Source organism: Prionailurus bengalensis, chromosome E4 (assembly GCF_016509475.1).
Source record: "Prionailurus bengalensis isolate Pbe53 chromosome E4, Fcat_Pben_1.1_paternal_pri, whole genome shotgun sequence".
Taxonomy (NCBI): domain Eukaryota; kingdom Metazoa; phylum Chordata; class Mammalia; order Carnivora; family Felidae; genus Prionailurus; species Prionailurus bengalensis.
Window position 1 is genome coordinate 25,268,936 of NC_057360.1, and position 18,573 is coordinate 25,287,508.

Consider the following 18,573-nt stretch of genomic DNA (forward strand, 5'->3'; position numbering starts at 1 on the left):
AAATGGGGATTTCACAAGAGAGGTATACAATCTCCTATATAGGATAAACACACACACACACACACACACACACACACAACCCTACACATACATAAAACCATAGCTGAAGAAGTAGGAGGAAAATCAGGAAAAGGAAGAGCCACTACAACCAAAGAAAGAAATCAGGAGAAGAAGGTATGTGGACAATGAGAAAAGGCACTTCGGTCAGGTCACTCTTTCTAGGTCAGAGGATGTCAGCTGTCCAGCATTCAGCACAGGCAATCCTTTCCTTTCCCTGTCCTCTGCCTGTGTAGAGCTGCTGAGGGGAGCTGTGTGTCAGTGAGCAGATGTTGGGGCAGCAGTGTCTCCTTGGATATTCAGAGGTCACCACCTCAGGCCTGTGGTCAGAGAGGAAGTGGTTTCCTGCTGACGCACAGCTCTGGAGCCTGGGGCGAGAGCTTGTGGTAGCCCAGAGCCCTGTTGCCCACTGAGGCCCAAACTTACTCCCCAGACTTTGCAGTCAATGGTTCTTAGCAGGGTCTGGGAGCTTCAGTGCTGAAGGACACAATGGGCCCCTGTCTGGAGCCAGCCTGGTGGCAGGAGAGGTGGAGCTGTGTTAAGACACGCAGAGCTAAAATTATCCTGCCCTTATTTCTGCAGCTGAAAGACACATGCTGTGAAAGTCATGGGTATTATGCTGTCAGTCCATTGATGCCTTCAAACCCCTTGTCTGAGCCATTATTTCACCTCAGGGGTGGGGGAGCCCAGGCACGCCTCCATAGAGAGGGCTGCTTTTTCAGCACAGGGCTGACAGTGGCTGTAAGCCAGGTCCTGTCTCTCCTTCATGCATCTTCCTTGAAGGACACCATAGGGCCCAGGCCAGGGTTTCCTCCCCACTATGACCTGGGAGGTACAGTGAGCAGAAATTCTTTTATCAGGTCATATTGTGAAGACATGAGGTCTGAGTGGAAGACACACAAAAGGAAGCTGACTTTTCTGGTTGACTATTCAACAACTAGCACTTCTTCCCAAGAGTTGCTGCTGCTTAATCTGTTGGTTATGAGTTTGGAGTTAGACTGCCTTGGTTAACTTTCAGCTGCACTACTTACAAGCCATGTAACCTTGGCTTAGCCTCTCTAAGTCTCAGTGTTATTATTGCACAATGATAACCTTATCTCATGGGTTGTTGTGATGAGCAAAAGAAATGATCCACAGAAAAAATTTAGCACCATGCTGACATATAGAAAGTATCTAATACTTGGCTATTTATTGATGATGATGACCACATAGCTGTCTTAGATGCCTATGCCCCTTGAACTTTTTCTGGCCACAGCATGGAGATCATCTGTTCCCAAGTTAGGGGGTTATTGGAATGATTCTCTTGATGGCAGGTGGGGGTAGGAATAGGAAAAAGAATAAAGATGGTTTCACAAATACTAAAATCAAATTTTTGATGCTTCTGGGCACACCCTACCGTGCTTTATATTTGGATTTGGACTTCTAGGTTCAAAGCCAATGTTCTTAGAAAGCTGGACTTCTAGGTTTAAAGCCAAGCTCAAATGGCCAATGTTCACAGTTGTTCCAGTGTTCTTAGTGGGCAGGAGGCCATGTTCCTCAGCTGGGCCAGCTCTGAGTAAGGCGAAGTCAAAAGGCTGTCATTGCCTCTCCAGCTGTCTTCCTCGGTGCCCCTTTTATAATAGTAGTATCCTCCAAGACATGTGTGTGGGGGGTCTTCACAATCTTTTCTAGTTCCATTCAATACCTTGTTTTAGAAAATGATCTGAAACAAATTTACACTGAAATGTAAATGACTGACAGTTGAAAGTATTACTTCTTCAGGGGAATTTGGATTAAAAAAAAGTTTATGTATTTATTTTGAGAAATAGAGTGCAAGCAGGGGCAGAGAGAGAGAGAGAGAGAGAGAGAGAGAGAGAGAGAGAGAGGAATAGAGAGAGTCCCAAAAAGGCTCTGCACTGAGAGTGCAGAGCCTGATGTTGGGCTCAGTCTCACAAACTGTGAGATCATGACCTGAGCTGAAATCAGGAGTCAGATGCTTAACCGACTGAGCCACCCAGGTGCCCCAAGATTTTCATGTAAGATAACATACTCTCATACTAATTTTAAGAGTAAGGAAGGCATTCTGGGAACATCAGGTCTTCCTACTTAGGTGGTTAGTTACCTGCTCTATCTTGGTCTTCAAATTTCTCCTCTGTGGCTCAACTTTAGCAGGTGGCATGATTAGCACCAGCTGAACAGGAGAGCCAAATTACTATCCTGATTTACAGAGTGTATTTCTAAAAAGTTTATTGGGGATTCTGAGGCATGAATCGCACCGTCTCTCCCTGACTTGTTCCTAAACCCCTTCAGTTATAGAAGAAGCTATTAAAATAGGTGGCTCCTTTTTCTTTGCTGAGTCAGGGGAATGAGAGGCATTTCTGGGAACTTGAATGCCTTCCAAGAATTGGGAAGGGCCAACAGTTCTATACACAGCCTTGTTTTAAAAGCAACTTCACCCTCCACATTCTGTATCCTTTAATTTAGGTTGTCATTTCCTTTTACATGTACAAATATTTACTCTTACTTTAGCATTGATTCAGTAAATATTATAGGATTGTTTCTAAGGCTCTTTGCTTCATGCTCACCTATATTAATGCTGTATACTGTACAGCATTTTGTAAAAACTGTGATACAAAATAAGAATACATTTGACGTATGTCATTTCACATAACAATAGTTCCCTTCACTGTGCGTAAAAAAGTGTCATTTGACCTCTGAAATTGATTTCATAGGTCACTTGCAGTCAGGGGGCCAGGACTCATGTTTGCACCTGGCTTGCATGTACATAAGTGGTCATGTGTGGCATGAGTGCCTCTGATGCTGCTGCTGATAATGTTGGCCTTTGGTAACCTGGCTGGCGGTGCCTTTTGTAAATTCATCACTCATTCCTAGCCTGAGGCCACTTTTTCCTCCCAGCAGTCTACCAAGGATGTCTTGAGTCTGAGGTGGTCTCCTGGAAATGGGGATAGTAAGAGTGGATCTGGGATTCCCTAGTCCAACGAGAGACACACACATAATCCACATCACTAATTCCTTTTGGCGTAGTGGAAATGACAGAGAAAGTGGGAAGGAACCGGTTTTAGTGGGGAGAATCTGGGTGAGGTGTAGTGCCATGGAGCTACACTTTTGTCCCACTTTCCATACAGGTCCAAGACAAGACAGCCCTTGGCCCTTACTTGCTTTTCCAAAATTGGCATGTTTTCAGTGGACAACTGAACTGGGGAGAGCCTCTGCCTTTTGAGGGGGAGTGTAGCAGATTCTAGGCATGGGGATATACACCAAAGAGAAAGGGGTGGTGGGGCTTGCCTGGAAATTGTTGAACTGAGGACAATGTAAGACATTGAGTATTTGCTTCCTCAGTGATTAACTCGTCAGTAAATTCAGACATGGAGTCTCAAGGGGAAACCCCTCCAACCCATTATCGCCAACGCTCGCGTACTCTGGGAAATGATTCCTGTGCTGTTTTATATAAGCTGAGAAACTTGCATTTTATACAAGCAGAGAAACACAGAAACCTGAAGTATGGGAACTGGAGGAATCGCTACTTATCTGAGTCCCATTAGATCAAAAGCGGATGTTTGAGTTAAAAACAGCGCTATTTCGGCTCACGTTTAAGGCTATAGTTAAATCTCAACTGTATAAATGTAAAGTCTTCATGTACTCCCTTTGACAAGATGGAAAACTTCTTTAGGGCAGAGACTGTATCTCATCCCTACTGTGCATCTCCTGCAAAACCAAGTGCCGCGCTATGCCATTTGTTGCTGTTCAATAAATATTTGTTAAGTGAACGATGCAACTAGAAGTTTCACTCCTACAAATTTTTATCTCAACCCAGCTTTTCTCAACACTCAGCCCACCCCCTGTCCCCCTCCCTGACATCCCAGTCAGTGTGTGCCGAGGGAATGCAAACAAAACCCAATTAGGAAGGTAAATCTATTTGGAAATGCACACATATAAACAAATGTAGGCCAAAGGCAAATTTAAATGATTTCTCAGAATTGTCTGTGGTTATTATCCATGACCCTGTGCTGGCCCAATTCTTGCAGATAATCAGGTTATAGTTGATATTGGTTCTGCATTTCTACTTTAGAACAGAGGGAAAAGACAGGAGGATGCTGTGAGCACGGGTTAGGAGAAAACAAAGTCGTGGTGAGCTGAAGACACAAGACAAAAGGGTGGTATTTTTCTTAGCTGAATTCTATGTTGAATTGACCTTTAGACCACCCCTGGACAAGTTCAATTTGCTCTCTCTTTAGGTTGTTCAGGATTGGGCTGTGGGTGGTAGGTAGGATTTGTGAGACCAGAGAAGTTTGCCATTCACATCAGATGCCACCACTTCCCCAGCTCCCAGGGAACAGTTCTGGGTCATAGCTTTTGCTACCACATAGGCATCTGTCCCAGAAATTTGGGTTGCAGGAGAAAGTGATCCTTCCTCTTCAGAGCAGAGGCGCTGGGAGTTTGGAGAGGTGGAAGCTTAGAGGTGGGATCTTTGCAAAATTTATGTCAGGGATCTGACTTGGAATTGTATGTTCAGTCTGGACCATTTGGAACCCCTCTATCTCATTCAACATTGCAGAGTGCAGGGCACAAAACAGGCCCTCCAGTGAATGAGTGGATGAGCACATGAAAGCACTGACTGCAAACAGTCAAGTTTGTTCCTGACCTTTTGTCATTTGCCTACACTTTCCAATGACCCACTGCACTCCCATTTAGAGGTGACTTACTGAGCCATGTACCTGCAGTTAGATAACTGTGATAGAAGTACGTTAGATGGGCATCTGTTTGGTGTCAGTCATGACAAAGGTTTTTATGTCTCTGGAAGTATTGGGTCATCTCCTGGTGACCCATGCCTTTGACCTGGTCTAAAATTCCTATCATTATTATCATTTAGGGGTCAGATAGCAAAGTTAAAGAATTGGATTTCTTTAGGAAGTCACAGAAAAATGTAATATGTGCTTATTTAGAACATCATAGATAATGTTGGCATTTTACTTAAGACCTTTACCCCTCTCCCAAGTTAGCTGGTTGAGTCCTTTGTTAATGAGTATATGAGATACAAGGCAAGTCCTTTAAAACCAAGAGTCAGTGATGGAGGAAAGATCAGAGGACAGGTAACGCCTCAAGGATTTCAGCTCAAAGACTGATTGGAACTTTTGCCTCTGCCTATTTATTTATTTAAATTGTTTTTATTTTATTTATTTTTTTTTATTTTTTTATTTTTTTTATTTTATTTTAATTTATTTTTGGGACAGAGAGAGACAGAGCATGAACGGGGGAGGGGCAGAGAGAGAGGGAGACACAGAATCGGAAACAGGCTCCAGGCTCTGAGCCATCAGCCCAGAGCCTGACGCGGGGCTCGAACTCACGGACCGCGAGATTGTGACCTGGCTGAAGTCGGACGCTTAACCGACTGCGCCACCCAGGCGCCCCAAAATAGTTTTTATTTTTGAGAGAGGGAGAGAGAGCCTGAGAGCATGAGCAGGAGAGGGGCAGAGGAAGAGGGAGAAAGAGAATCTTGAGCAAGCTCCAAACCCTGCCTGAAGCCTGACGCTGGGCTCAGTCTTATGTGAGATCATGATCTGAGCTGAGATCAAGAGTCAGACGCTTAACCCCTGGGACCACCCAGGCACCCCTTGCCTCTGCCTATTTAGACAGAAGAACCTGCTTTCCAGTTTCATCCAGGCTCTGCACCATCACCAGCTGGAAATTGAAATCCTTTGTAAGTAGCATTCAGTCTTCTAGGCTGCCAGGTATGATGGATGCATCTAAAGACTAATCTTGGGGTCATCTCTGTAATCTTAGCTCATCCCAGGAGCAGCAGCTCCCTGTGATGCAAGCACTGAAGGTACTTTGAGGGGCATGGTACACTTTGAGGGGCAAAAAGTTCCATTTGTCCCCAAGGAAGATCAGGCATGGATATGGTCCAAGAGAAGTGATAACTCCCATCTGCCTCTTCTTCTGAGGCTAGTACTTTGCTACCAGATAAAGTTTCCTGAAATGCTGCTGTTGCGTCACAGTCCTGCTCAGCGATGCTGTCTGTTGTCCATCAGCTCGAACTCCCACTCTTATTCTGCCACCAATTTCACTTCTTTGCCTCATTTGAGATAGAGCTGCAGGTAGAGGAAGGAGCAGGCTAAAAGTCGTGTGGGACCCATTTAACGGGCTTGCAAGAAAGCACAACAAGCATGTTGGGTAAACATATATGACAGTTTTTCAATAATGATTCACAATATATGCAATTTATTTATTAAAATTGGGAAGGTAGGAGAGGCTATTCAGCTGGGATTAGGAAAACTTGAATATGAAGCCAGTTCTTCTATATTACTATTATAAATCCTTAGGTAATTTGGTTTTCTTCTGGTGTCTCAATTTCCCCAAAGGTATTTAGCCCACTGGATTGTTAAGGTGATCAGATTAGAGGATTGCGCAAGAGTCCTTTCAGATATTAAATTTTAAATTCAAAGCACTTTCAAGTACAAAATCTCATTTAGTGAATAAAAATTAGAGATTGCATTAATTCTTTTTTTTAAATTTTTTTTTTAACGTTTATTTATTTTTTGAGACAGAGAGAGACAGAGCATGAACGGGGGAGGTTCAGAGAGAGGGAGACACAGAATCTGAAACAGGCTCCAGGCTCTGAGCTGTCAGCACAGAGCCCGATGCAGGGCTCGAACTCACGGACCGCGAGATCATGACCTGAGCCGAAGTCAGCCACTTAACCGACTGAGCCACCCAGGTGCCCCGAGATTACATTAATTCTTAAGTATAGTGTTGTTTTGGTGGGGAGGGGTGTATTTAATAAAATTAGAATGTAATAAAAAAAGTATTCGGTCTTCCCAATATGCCTATGGCTTCCAGTCACTCTGCTATTCCTGAAGGCTATGGAAATCAGACCATGGGAGAGCTGTCCTGCACCCTCTGTAGCCAGAGTCAGCCTGAGGAGGACCTGGAGCCTCACCCAGGTACCACCCTGGGCTGGCACTTCCTTTTTTTTTTTTTTTAAGTTTATTCATTTATTTTGAGAGAGACAGAGACAACGCGAGTGGGGGAGGGGCAGCAAGAGAGGGAGAGAAAGAATCCCAAGCAGGCTCCATGGTCAGTGCAAAGCCCAACACGGGGCTCAATCTCACGAACTGTGAGATCATGACCTGAGCTGAAATGAAGAGTCAAATGCTTAACGGACTGAGCTACCCAAGCACCCCTGGCACTTCCTTTCTCTTGAGAGAGAAGTCAAGAACAGTGTTGCCCTTGGTTACATTTTAGGGAAGGGATGCTAAGGGGGTGCACTCATTAAAATGTACAGGGACAAAGTAACCCAATCGGTTGTAAAGTGTATGCGGGGTGGGAGGGGGTGTGTTTTGGGGGGTCAGGTTGGGGTGAGTGGTTACACCTGCTTCCTTCCATTTTCCAGGGCAAATGGCTTCAGCTGCTGCCCAGCAACAGCCAGCTAATCAAAGCCTTTGAGAGTGGCTTTGAAAATGTGTCAGCCAATAGCCATACAGGACCGGCCTAACAGCTGAAGGACACCCCCTCCCCTTCGCTGGAGCAGAGAATGGGGAAGGAGCAGATGGAAACCCTTCTCCCCTTGGCTGGCTCTCAGGGCACATTGTTATGCATTCAGGACTCAGAAGCTGAGACAGAGGCACACTCTTCACACACTTCTGCCCTCGGCCCAGAGCTCCTGAAGGAGTCTCGCAAACTCCTCTGTGGTCCTCTTCACTGGGTGTGAGGTGCAGGATCTTATCCAGTGCAGGCACCCTAGAAGGGTTTGCTCTCTATTAAATTTGCCTTCTCGTGTGGCATTAATCAAACAGCTGAACCATGCCGGCACTGCCAGAGCACAGCATTCATTATAGTCCCCAAGGGATCCCTTTCTCTAGATTTCAGACCCCTGGCTCCTGGAATAGAGATATCCGTTCTGCCGGGAAGGCCCCAAGTCTGAAGCGTGTTGCAGCCCACTCAGGAGACTTTTCTTCCCTGCATCCTCATTGCAATCCCCGTGGCTCCTGGAGTCCCTTCGGATTCCTTAAGTCCCCGCGGCAATGAAGCTGACTTTTGGGAGCCACTACACAGGGAGAAGAGCCTCCAACAAGGATGTGTATGGGAGTTTTCCGGACACAGCCATATGGCGTGCGTCTAGCCTCTTTTGTAAAATATTTTCCACGCTCCTTGTGGCAAGCGCCAGTTTCCAGAGGCTGAGGTTAGGGAAGTTCTCAGGCCTGCTTCCTTTGTCCTCCTGCCATTGAGGGCTGGGTGTCCAAGCTAATCTTTGTTCCCTGGGAGGTGTCTGGAACAGTTGTCTGTCTGCAGAAGCCCCCATCCTCCCTCCAGTCCTCTACCCCCACACACCCAGCGAACTCCTCTGGTGTTTCCCATACCAGGCTTTGCAGACAGAAACACCCACTCAGCAGGGGCGCCTGTGTGGCTCAGCTCATTAAGTGTCGCACTCTTGATTTTGATTCAGGTCATGATCTCATGGTGGTGGGATCAAGCCCCGCATCAGGTTCTAAGCTGACAGCACAGAACCTGCTTGGGATTCTCTCTCTTCCTCTCTCTCTTCCCCTACCCCCCCCCCAATAAATACATAAATATTAAAAAAAAAAGAAACACCCACTCAGCCATAGCTCCCCTTTCAATATCTTTTACATCAGATGAAATCGATGAAATGAATGAGGGCCTGTCTCTGTCATGATACGAAAAACCCTCTGCCCCAGAGGTGGAGGAGCTCAAGATGATGGAAGTACAGCAGGAGGAGAAGGTGCTTTTTTTAAATTGACTTTTTACTTTCAATTCCAATATAGTTAACATACAACATTGTATTAGTGCCAGATGTACAATACGGTGATTCAACAATTCTCGACATTACTCAGTGCTCATCACGATATGTGTTCTCTTGTCCTCATCACCTATTTCACCCATCCCCCCACCCTCCTCCCCTCTAGCGACCACAGTTTGTTCTCTATAGTTAACAGTCTGTTTCTTGGTTTCTCTCTCTCTCTTTTTTTCCTTTGTTTATTTATTTTGTTTCTTAAATTCCACATATGAGTGGTATCTGTCTTTCTCTGACTAACTTAATCCCCCTAGCATTGTACTCTCTGGATCCATCCATGTTGTTGCAAATGGTAAGATTTCATTTTTCATGGCCGAACAATATTCCATCGTATATATACCACATCTTCTTTATCCATTCATCTATCATTCAGTACCTGGGCTACTTCCATAATTTTGGTATTATTAAAAAAGCTGCAATAAACATGGGATATTTTTGTAATCTTCATATACATGCCTAGTAGTGTGATTACTGGATCATAGGGTAGTTCTTTTCTTAATTTTTTGAGGATCCTCCGTACTGACTTCCACAGTGGCTGCACCAGTTTGCATTCCCACCAAGAGTGCATGAGAGTTCTTTTTTCTCCACAACCTTGCCAATATTTGTGGTTTTTTGTGTTTTTGGTTTTAGCCATTTTCACAGGTGTGAGGCGATATCTCATTATAGTTTTGATTTATATTTCCCTGATGATGAGTGATATTGAGAATCTTTTCATGTATCTCTTGGCCATCTTTATGTCTTTGGAGAAATGTGTGTTCATGTCTTGTCCCCATTTTTGTTAATCTTTATTTACTTTGAGAGAGAGAGAGAGAGAGAGAGATGGATAGGGAGAGTGGGGGAAGGGGCAGAGAGAGAGAATCCCAAGCTGGCTCCATGCTGTCAGTCAGCACAGAACCTGACTCGGGGCTCAGTCCCACAGACTGTGAGATTATGACTTGAGCCAAAACCTAGAGTTGGACGCTTAACTGACTGAGCCACCCAGGCGCCCCATCTTGTGCCCACTTTTAATTGGGTTATTTGTTTTGGGGGTGTTGAGTTGTATACATTTTTTAAATATATTTTAGATACTCTTCATCTGATATGTCATTTGCAAAAAAGGAGAGGCTGCCTTTAATATGAGAGGATGAATCAGGATGCCCGAGTCCTAGCTCCCTGTATGCAATAACCCATCTTCTGTGGGTAACCTTTTGCAGGATTATAAAAAAGAGTCTAACCCAAATAAATACTTGATGTTTCTCTGGGTGCTTTTTTTTTTTTTCAGACATACAGTAAGTCTCTGAGCACTTACATGGACATGGTGACATATGGAACTACCCGTTCATTACAGAGATGTGTGCACACAGTTGCTAATTCCTCTTGTTCCAGTCTCCTCAGGAAATTCTGTGTTTATGAGGTAAGACTTATTTCAGAGTCAAACAAAATCATGATAAGCATCTGACTCCAGCTGGGACCACTCTACCCTTTTCTTATTCAGGACTGGTGAAATTTTCAACACTGAAAGAGCGTTTTGCTCGGCAGCAAATTCACCTTCACCTAGATAAGATTGCTGATGTTTTTTTTTCATCCACAAAAAGGAAAAGTCCTGGGGAAAGGTTTATGTGACTTTAATCTTAGAGGGGAAATAATTCTGCATCAGGGAAAGATGTAAGTTTCTTCTAGGGCTTTATGGAATTCTTTTTTGGCTTTCCAGAGAGAAGGGATTATTTTTCTTCAAGGAAATTTCAAGTATTAATAATACATGACCTTATTGAGTGCTTCTATGTGGCAGACATTTCTGTAAGTGTACAGGTATCAACTTATTTATGATCCCTGTTTTACAGATATGAAAACTGAGGCACAGCAGGGTTGAATCACTTGCCTAAAGTCACACAGCTTTTAAGTGGTGGAGTCAGGATTCAAATCTAGACAGTCTGGTTCCAGAACCTGCCCTCTTAAGTCCTATGATGAATACAATAAAACAAAAATCTAAACAAAGAAATAAACCATACAATGACCCAGATGGTGTCAGCTCCTTATCAAAGGCTGTCAACTAGTTTGTTGAATTTTCATGGCTTTGGCTTCTTCCTTCTCCCTGATTTTATATTGTTCACCATTCTAGCAGAGGGTAGCAGGGGAAGGGAGAAACAGAGGAACTCAAAATCCTTCACTTTACATGATCATCAGCCATTCTAGTAACTGTCAAGTGAGGAAAGTGATTATTTGTGTCCTCCTTCCTAGTATTGCCTCTGGTTCCCTGAGCTGGAGACATTATTAATGCATTAAAGATTTTGGAAATCCTACCCTTTCTCATGGCCTTTCTTTTCTTCTACTTCAATTTGAATCATTTTAATAAGCACTCGCCTGGCCTTTGGCAATGAAGAGTTGTGGCCCACTACATTTTCCCAACTACAAGATTCCATCAAATGAAAGATGAGTTATGTTTTTAATACAGCGTTATTTTTTGAGGGGCATTGATGCGGATTGGGGTCACCAACCTTACCACATTATAAGTATGTGCTGATTGTAAAACATCTTGGCCACAGAAATGTTAAAATGTGAGAAAAAATGTGTCTTAGAATTGAGAAAATGTAGTATTTTATTTCCATCTTTCAATAAGGAATAAACCTTGTTAAGGTAGTATTTTATAAGGGTTCTTCATACATGGTCTGTCCTCTCTGGGTATCAGAATTTTGATTACAGTTGTCAGCTGGAGTTCAGCCTGGTTCAGATATCTATTTTTAACAATAGCTGAAGGGTTGCTCTTTTTCAAGACAAGAGAAGGATTACTTAAGAATAAGGGAATGACTCATAGAAGGGTCAGAGCTTCTTTCTTGTTAGGAAGGAGCTGTCTTCAGTGGCTGCCCCCTAATGGGCTGGAAATTGCGTGAAGATTCCTACCTACGGCAGAAGGATTGAAAACCTCAAGGGAAGTGAGCCAGGTTTGAGATCCACCAGGGCAAGTGAAGAGATTCAAACTCTAGCAGTCAATTCAGACCTAAGGGTTTAGAATAAGAGACTAGATTTGGAGCCAACAGTGGTTGAAAAACAAAAGATGGGCTTCTTAGGTCATTGTTGAGAACGGCCTTGGGATGTCTATGAGTTATCTTCAGGACTAGCTGGTGGATTCTTAAATTAGATGGACTTTGACAAAGGGACAAGAAGCAGAGTAGAGAGAATGAAAGCTAGACAAAAAAAACCAAGATTGTTTTGTTCATGGGAGTATTCCTAGCAATGGTAGGTAGCCTTAGCACAGTGCCTGGCCCATAAGAGGCATTAAATAAACATATGTTGCTTAAGTTAATAAATAAATCGTCTCTCTTGTAGAAGTTCATTTGTTCATTCATCTTTTCATCAAATTTTATATTGAGCACCATATATTTATATAGATGCTCTTAAGTGGGTAGATGTAGGTGCTTGATTCTATGGAAGTTTTGAAATTCCACATCTATGAGACACAGGATATATACAAGCAGTTTACTAAACACTTATCTTAAGCTTGTGCACATGTACATTGGACTATAGTGTGTTCTGCTATTTATGTCCCATCTCTCATATCTAAAGACTGGATGTAGACTGGGAAATGTCTCTTCAGTTCAGGCAGGAACTCTCTTTTTCTTTCATTTGCTTCTGCAGTGTCTATTGACCAGTTCTGTGTACTGGGCCATTCATGTTAGATACTAGTGTCAGAGGCGATGCTTTCTTAAATGCCTGTTTAAGAGTGACTGTAGGCAGTGTGCAGTTTCTCAAAATTCAGAATTGGTTTGCAGAGTCCCCTCAGTAGGATTCCTGAGCTCCATTAGCTGCACAAGTCTGAGTGTGCTGAAATGGAAGAAGATTGTTTTCCCTCAAAGTGTTCTGGGAAAATGTGAGTTGGCAGCTATTTGTTACAATACGTCCATTTTCGCGGTGCTGAAAATTTATCTCACTTATATCTGCTGCAGTGGTGGGAGGTCAGTACTTGCTCTAGTGTCAGCTTCCAGGTCGGTCTGAAGAAAGACTAACCTCTTTAGCAGAAGTTGTGAATGCTAAGATATCCCCTAGGTGTTCCACCAAGTAATTGTTTGTACATGCAATGTTGTAGGCCAGTGGTTCCCAAATTAAGTTCATCTATTGGTGCCAAAGATAAAGTCATCACTGGTCACAGAAAAATGGAAGAAAAAAATAACACAATGCAGTGTGTGTGTGTGTGCACGCACACACACATGTATGCACACATATGCACACATACATGTGCATATGAATGTGTACGTGTTTAAATATTTATATTAATTTTATGTACCTAAATGTGGGTGCAGGGTTGCTAGCTGTACTTTCATGGGAGGAATTATCCTTTATTCTGAGATTATGTCCTTTGTATGTTTTTGGCATCAAAATTATCTTTATTTTAAGGTGCTTGGGTGGCTCAATTGGTTAAGCATCCGACTTCAGATCAGGTCATGATCTCACAGTTTGTGAGTTTGAGCCCCACATCAGGCTCTGTGCTGACAGCTCAGAGCCTGGAGCCTGCTTCAGATTCTGTGTCCGCCTGTCTCTCTGCCTCTCTCCTGTTCACACTCTGTCTCTCTCTCTCTCTCAAAAATAAGCATTAAAAATTTATCTTTATTGTATAAAATTATGGCAATGGTAGATTACTCTTTTTAATGTTCTTATTTGAAAAAATAAAAGTTTGATGACCCTGTGGTTGCCATTTGGGAATTTTATAAATTTAACTGGGCCATGATGTATAGGTCTGGAAATCACTGAAATGCTACACGAGGCACTGTGAAGGGTAAAAAGGAATGACTCTTTGCTCTCCAAGAGTAAGCAATTCCTGTAGGAAAATTAGACACTTAGGCAAAATAGCCTGCATGAAGTTAACTTTCAAAGCTGTGTTTGATAAGTGGACTGTGCCATTATAGGTGGGTAGATGAACATACCTATTATATACAAGAACAATTTAACCACCCTGAAAAAATATTTACCATCCTGAGGCTAAGAAAGGTTGTCCAAGGTTTCAGAAGAAACAAACACAAATTGACTTTCTCATAAAGCCTGGGTTTCATTGATTTACCTATGTCAGTTTTGCTCTTTAATGTCAGAAATAAAGTTGGGCAGTTACGATGAAAATGGTGTTCAGGGAGTGGAGCTAGAAGTACCCAGAATGGGCTTCAAAATCTGGGCTACTCAATGATGTATCTGAGCTTTTGCTGTGTAACAAAACATTCTAAAACTTCTTGGCTTAAAACAACAAACATATATTAAGGTCCTAATGATGTAAGTTATTTAGACAGTCCTGATTGGGTTGGCTTTGCTAATGTTGTTCATGTGTCCAGAGTCAGCTGGTGGATTGACTATTGGCTGGGTTATCTAGTATGACCTCACTCACAAGTCTGGCAGTTGACTGGTTGTCGATTGGTACCATAGTGGTGACTAGATCACATGTTTCTATTCATCCAGTAAGCTTGGGGAGATTTCCTCACATCTCCACAGAGGCTGCAGGAGCTGGGCACTGATAAATATTTGAAACATCTATGCCTGTACCCTGGGAATTTAATCTTAGGTAAGAAAGAAAACTCCATTTCATCTTTGATTTTTTGAGCACATGGGATGAGATGAGGAAAGCAAAGTGAAACAAGATATAGTTTCTGCCTTCATGGAGTTTATAGTCTAATGGGAATACACAGATGAGAAACCAGATAATGAAACACACACGCACGGGTAAGTATAGGATGTTATGAGGAATCAAGGGGTACATTGATCCTGAGTGGGTAGATGGGATATCCATTAGTAGTCTAGGCTGCTTACATATAAACTCATTAATGTTCATAACATCCCTATAAGGCAGGTGCTATGGGTATCCCTGTTTTACAGAAAAAAGAAAAGTTGGATCACAGAAAGGTTAAGTGATGTGCTTGAGGTCACAAAACTGGTAAGTGGCAGAATTGGAATTTGTGTACAGAGTACCTGTTCTTAACTTGACACAATCCATGTTCTTGACCATTTCCATTTGCTGCCTATGGAAATGGGGATAGGGGGGAAGTGGGAATAATTGAAGGATCATTCAGACTTCCTACAGAATAACTTGGTTGAGAGCTGAATTCCTGGATAGGTATAAATTCTATTCTGTATAAATAGCCTTCGGATACTTGCAAGTTTCAATCTCTGTGAGTGACGCTCATGTGTGTGTTTGCACATGAACATATGCAGGCCTGTGCCCACATGCACCCATGTATAGAGAGGATTGAACTCTAACAGATAGATATATAAATTGGTCCCTATGGTAGGGTTCAGCTTTCTTTGTTCCTTTAATTAACTGTATCTATCTGTCCATTCGTCTATTCTATTTTCTTTCTATTTGGAATCTCCTTCCTACCCTGGGACTGGGTTATTTGGATTTTCTTCCTGTTTTTGTTTCCTTTTTTTTTCTTCAGGTTGTCAGGTTCTGCTTTCTCATTGCCAGAGGTTCTCTTCTGCTGACAAAGGAGGTGGCCCCCTCCCTCCTTTCCTTCTCTTAAACCTTAAGCATTGACTAGGTTCCCTATGACAGGTGATACTATATGAGAGAGCAAAGGAAGACTTCCTCAACAATGGCTAATCAATCAGAGAGACACAGCCACTTTTGCTGGAAGTAGAATATGCCTGAGAAAGGGAGGGAGCCTAACAAATCATTTAAGACTGAGCTCAGACATTCATTTATGGGATGTGTGTGTGTGTGTGCATGCATATGTGTGTGTGCGTGTATGTGTGAGAGCGATATACTCTAAGGAAGATATTTAGAACTTACACTTCAGTGAAAGGCAGAGGTTTGTTTTGTTTTAACGTTTATTTATTTATTTTGCACACGCGAGAGTGCACAAGTGGGGGAAGGGACAGAAAAAGAGAGAGAGAGAGAGAGAGTGAGAGAGAATCCCAAGCAGGCTCTGAGCTATAGTGCAGAGCCTGATGTGGGGCTCAAACTCATGAACCACAAGACCATGACCTGAGCAGAAATCAAGAGCCGGATGCTTAAGCAACCGAGCCACCCAGATGTCCAACAGCAGAGGTTATCTAATTTCTGATTTTGGTTCTTCAACTGTTTCTGTACGTCTACATTATGCAAGAAATGTCCTAACTACAACCAAGGACAGCCTCTGTATATTATTTTCTGCTGTCGTCATAACAAATGATCACAAACTATATCCCAAAGGTCTTGTAGCCAGGAAGTCTGACATGGGCCTCACTGGAATAAAAACCAAGGTGTTGACAGGGCTGCGTTCCTTTCTGGAGGCTCTAGGGAAGGACCTGTTTCCTCACTCATTTGGGTTTTTTAGCTGCATTCAGTTCCTTGCAGTTGTAGGACTGAGGTCCCCTAGCAAACTGATTGTAGGTCCATTCTCAACTCCTTCCCACCCTCTCCTGTTCTGAACACCCCCCCCCCTTAGTCCCTCACATCAGATCAAGCCCTGCCAATCCAGCCTTCCCAAATCTCTGTACTTTGTTCTTTCCTCTCAGGTGCACTGTTTCATTTTGGTTCTCATCCTCTCGCCTAGGGATTTACAACATAACCTTGATTGGATTCCCTCTCTCCCGGTTCCTCATCACTCAAATGTGTCTTCTCAAAGCACAGGTCTGATCATGAAAATGACACTCTTTTATTTAAAGCTTTTTTTTTTTCCTATCTGGTCACAATGTGCCCCTTAAATCACATCCTCCATGGTGGCCTCCTATCCCGCTTCACTTTCTGCTCCAAACACACCAGGCACCTTTAGACTCTGCCTTTGCCCAGGCTGTTCCTCTGCCTTGAGTTCTCCCCCATTGAACTCAAGCTTGTCAAAATCCACAGGTCATCTTCAAAGTGCAGGTCAGATGAGGCCTCCTCTGGGAGGACTTATGTGATTTGTCAGGTGGCTGTCCCCTCCCTCAGTGTTGAGGTGGCACTGAGTCCTGAGCTTACTTATGTCCATGCATTGGAGTCACTTATTTAAATCTGTCTCCCTTCTGGACCCTGTGAGACAGAACTAGGTTGTCTTAGTCATCTTTGCGTCCCCCCATCACACAGTAGGCTCCGATGACGGCTGGCTGAATTGACCTGATCTTGTTGAATTGGTGTGATGTTTTTACGCAGCAGTGAGATGGTGACTGTGGCCATCTGTAGAGGCAGTGTGCTGACCGTCCGCCATACCCGAGGGGTCATCTGGGGCAGTGCTTGGCAGGACTCTGGAGACAGACCTGAAGAAGAGCACTAGCTTGCACCAGGGATGGACAAGTCCCTGGAAATTTGCAGCATGCCGGTTCTCCACCCCCTCCGCATCCCGTCCCCTCCCTCCGGAGAAGGCCCTTATTTGAGATCTCTCTTCCCCTCATTAGCTGAGCTTGCTGAGTGTTCCCCAGCTGCAGCTTCCTTTGGTCCTTCTCCGGCTTCCACTGTTTGTTTATTTTCTTTCCTGTCAGCCTCTTCCTCTGCTGTGGTTGTAAATAGAGCTGATGACTGTCAGCTCCAGGGCCTGTGCAGTGAACCTGCCCCATGTCAGTGGCAGGTCAGGTAGACTCTAGCATCAGATGCTGCGGGTTAGCCCTCAGGCTAAGAAGCTTCTCCAGGCACTGGCCCAAGCTGCCCAGCAGATTTTGCTCCTGACCATCCAAATGGAACTTTACAGACAGAAGCGTCATGTGACATGCTCCATCCCCTCTGGGTGGGTGCTCCCTTTTGCTCCTGTTCTTGCCACGGCAACCTCCTGGTCACAGGTTGGGCAGGTGGCAGAGGGGCACTCAGACTTGCCTGCAGTGTAGAGTGACGTGTGACACCAAACGTTTCATGCATTATAGTCTTTCTTGCCAGCTTTTCCCTTCTCTTTGAGAAAGTTGGAGCTGTGCTTGGTCTAAAGTGTCTAGCTATTCCAAATTCCTAAGGCAGAGTGGCCTTGCCAGTTGGTCACAGAAGGAGATGGAGACAACCTTGACAGCAGGCTAGGAATATGGTGCTTCATCTTTCCCCCCACACCACCTAGTCAAGTGATGTTTCCAGCCTGGTCCGTCTTTGAGCCAAGGCAGTGCATCCTCTCTCCCCCATGCCAGTTACCCGAGTTCACCTCCTTCCCCTCTGTGCAACTCGGGGGATCTCCTCCCTCCTCCCTCCTCCTCCTCCTTCTGCCACCCCCCTGCTCTCTGCCTCTCCCTGAATTCTCCAGAGCAGCCGGCCCCTCAGTGATGAGCTGTCAGCGGGAGAGCCACACAACACAGGCAGTGGCATCCTGCTTCAGTCTTCAGTCCTCCCCCAACTCGGCGTGGCAGTGCGCATCATCTATCAGAGTGCCCCTCTCCCTCCCTCCGCCTCCCCACCCCCTTCCCTTGCCGCCAGCTCTTTCCCCGTTCATGAGATGCAAAGCCCTGGCGGGCGGGCGAGCAGAGCGGAGCGGGAGCAGGAGCCGCACGTTGCAGCAGCTCTGCCAGGGGCGCAGAGGTGAGGTGGGCCGTGTCCCTCTGCCACCCTCTCCCATGTACCAGGAGGTGGCTGACTCTGTAACTCAGGGCCTCACCGAGCCATGCCCAGCTGGGGCCGGGGCCAGCCACACCTTCCCGGCGGCACTGCCCTCCGCCAGACAGGTAAGAGAGAGCAGCTCCTTCCAGCAGGGCCTGGATGGATCCCTGGACTGGCCAACCCCGGCCACAAGTCTTGCTGAGAAGGGCAGGGCACCGCAGGGCAGAAAAGGCACTGCCCTCCTGTCAGTCCTCGTTCATTCTGCCACAGAGCTTTGTAGAGGGGGGGAAGC

The 18,573-nt window shown here is 44.6% G+C and overlaps 1 protein-coding gene across 2 annotated transcripts in view; it reads left to right on the forward strand.

Moving 5' to 3' along the window:
- The first annotated feature begins 17,993 nt into the window (after positions 1-17,993).
- RGS8 (regulator of G protein signaling 8) overlaps positions 17,994-18,573 on the forward strand; it is a 43,259-nt gene continuing 42,679 nt past the window's right edge. Inside the window, exon 1 of one of the 2 annotated variants that reach the window (XM_043569369.1) lies at positions 17,994-18,406. In XM_043569369.1, coding sequence (XP_043425304.1) covers positions 18,011-18,406 — 396 coding nt within the window. In that variant the 5' untranslated portion in view covers positions 17,994-18,010. The remainder of the gene's footprint in view (positions 18,407-18,573) is intronic. The other variant, XM_043569368.1, reaches the window with a different exon arrangement.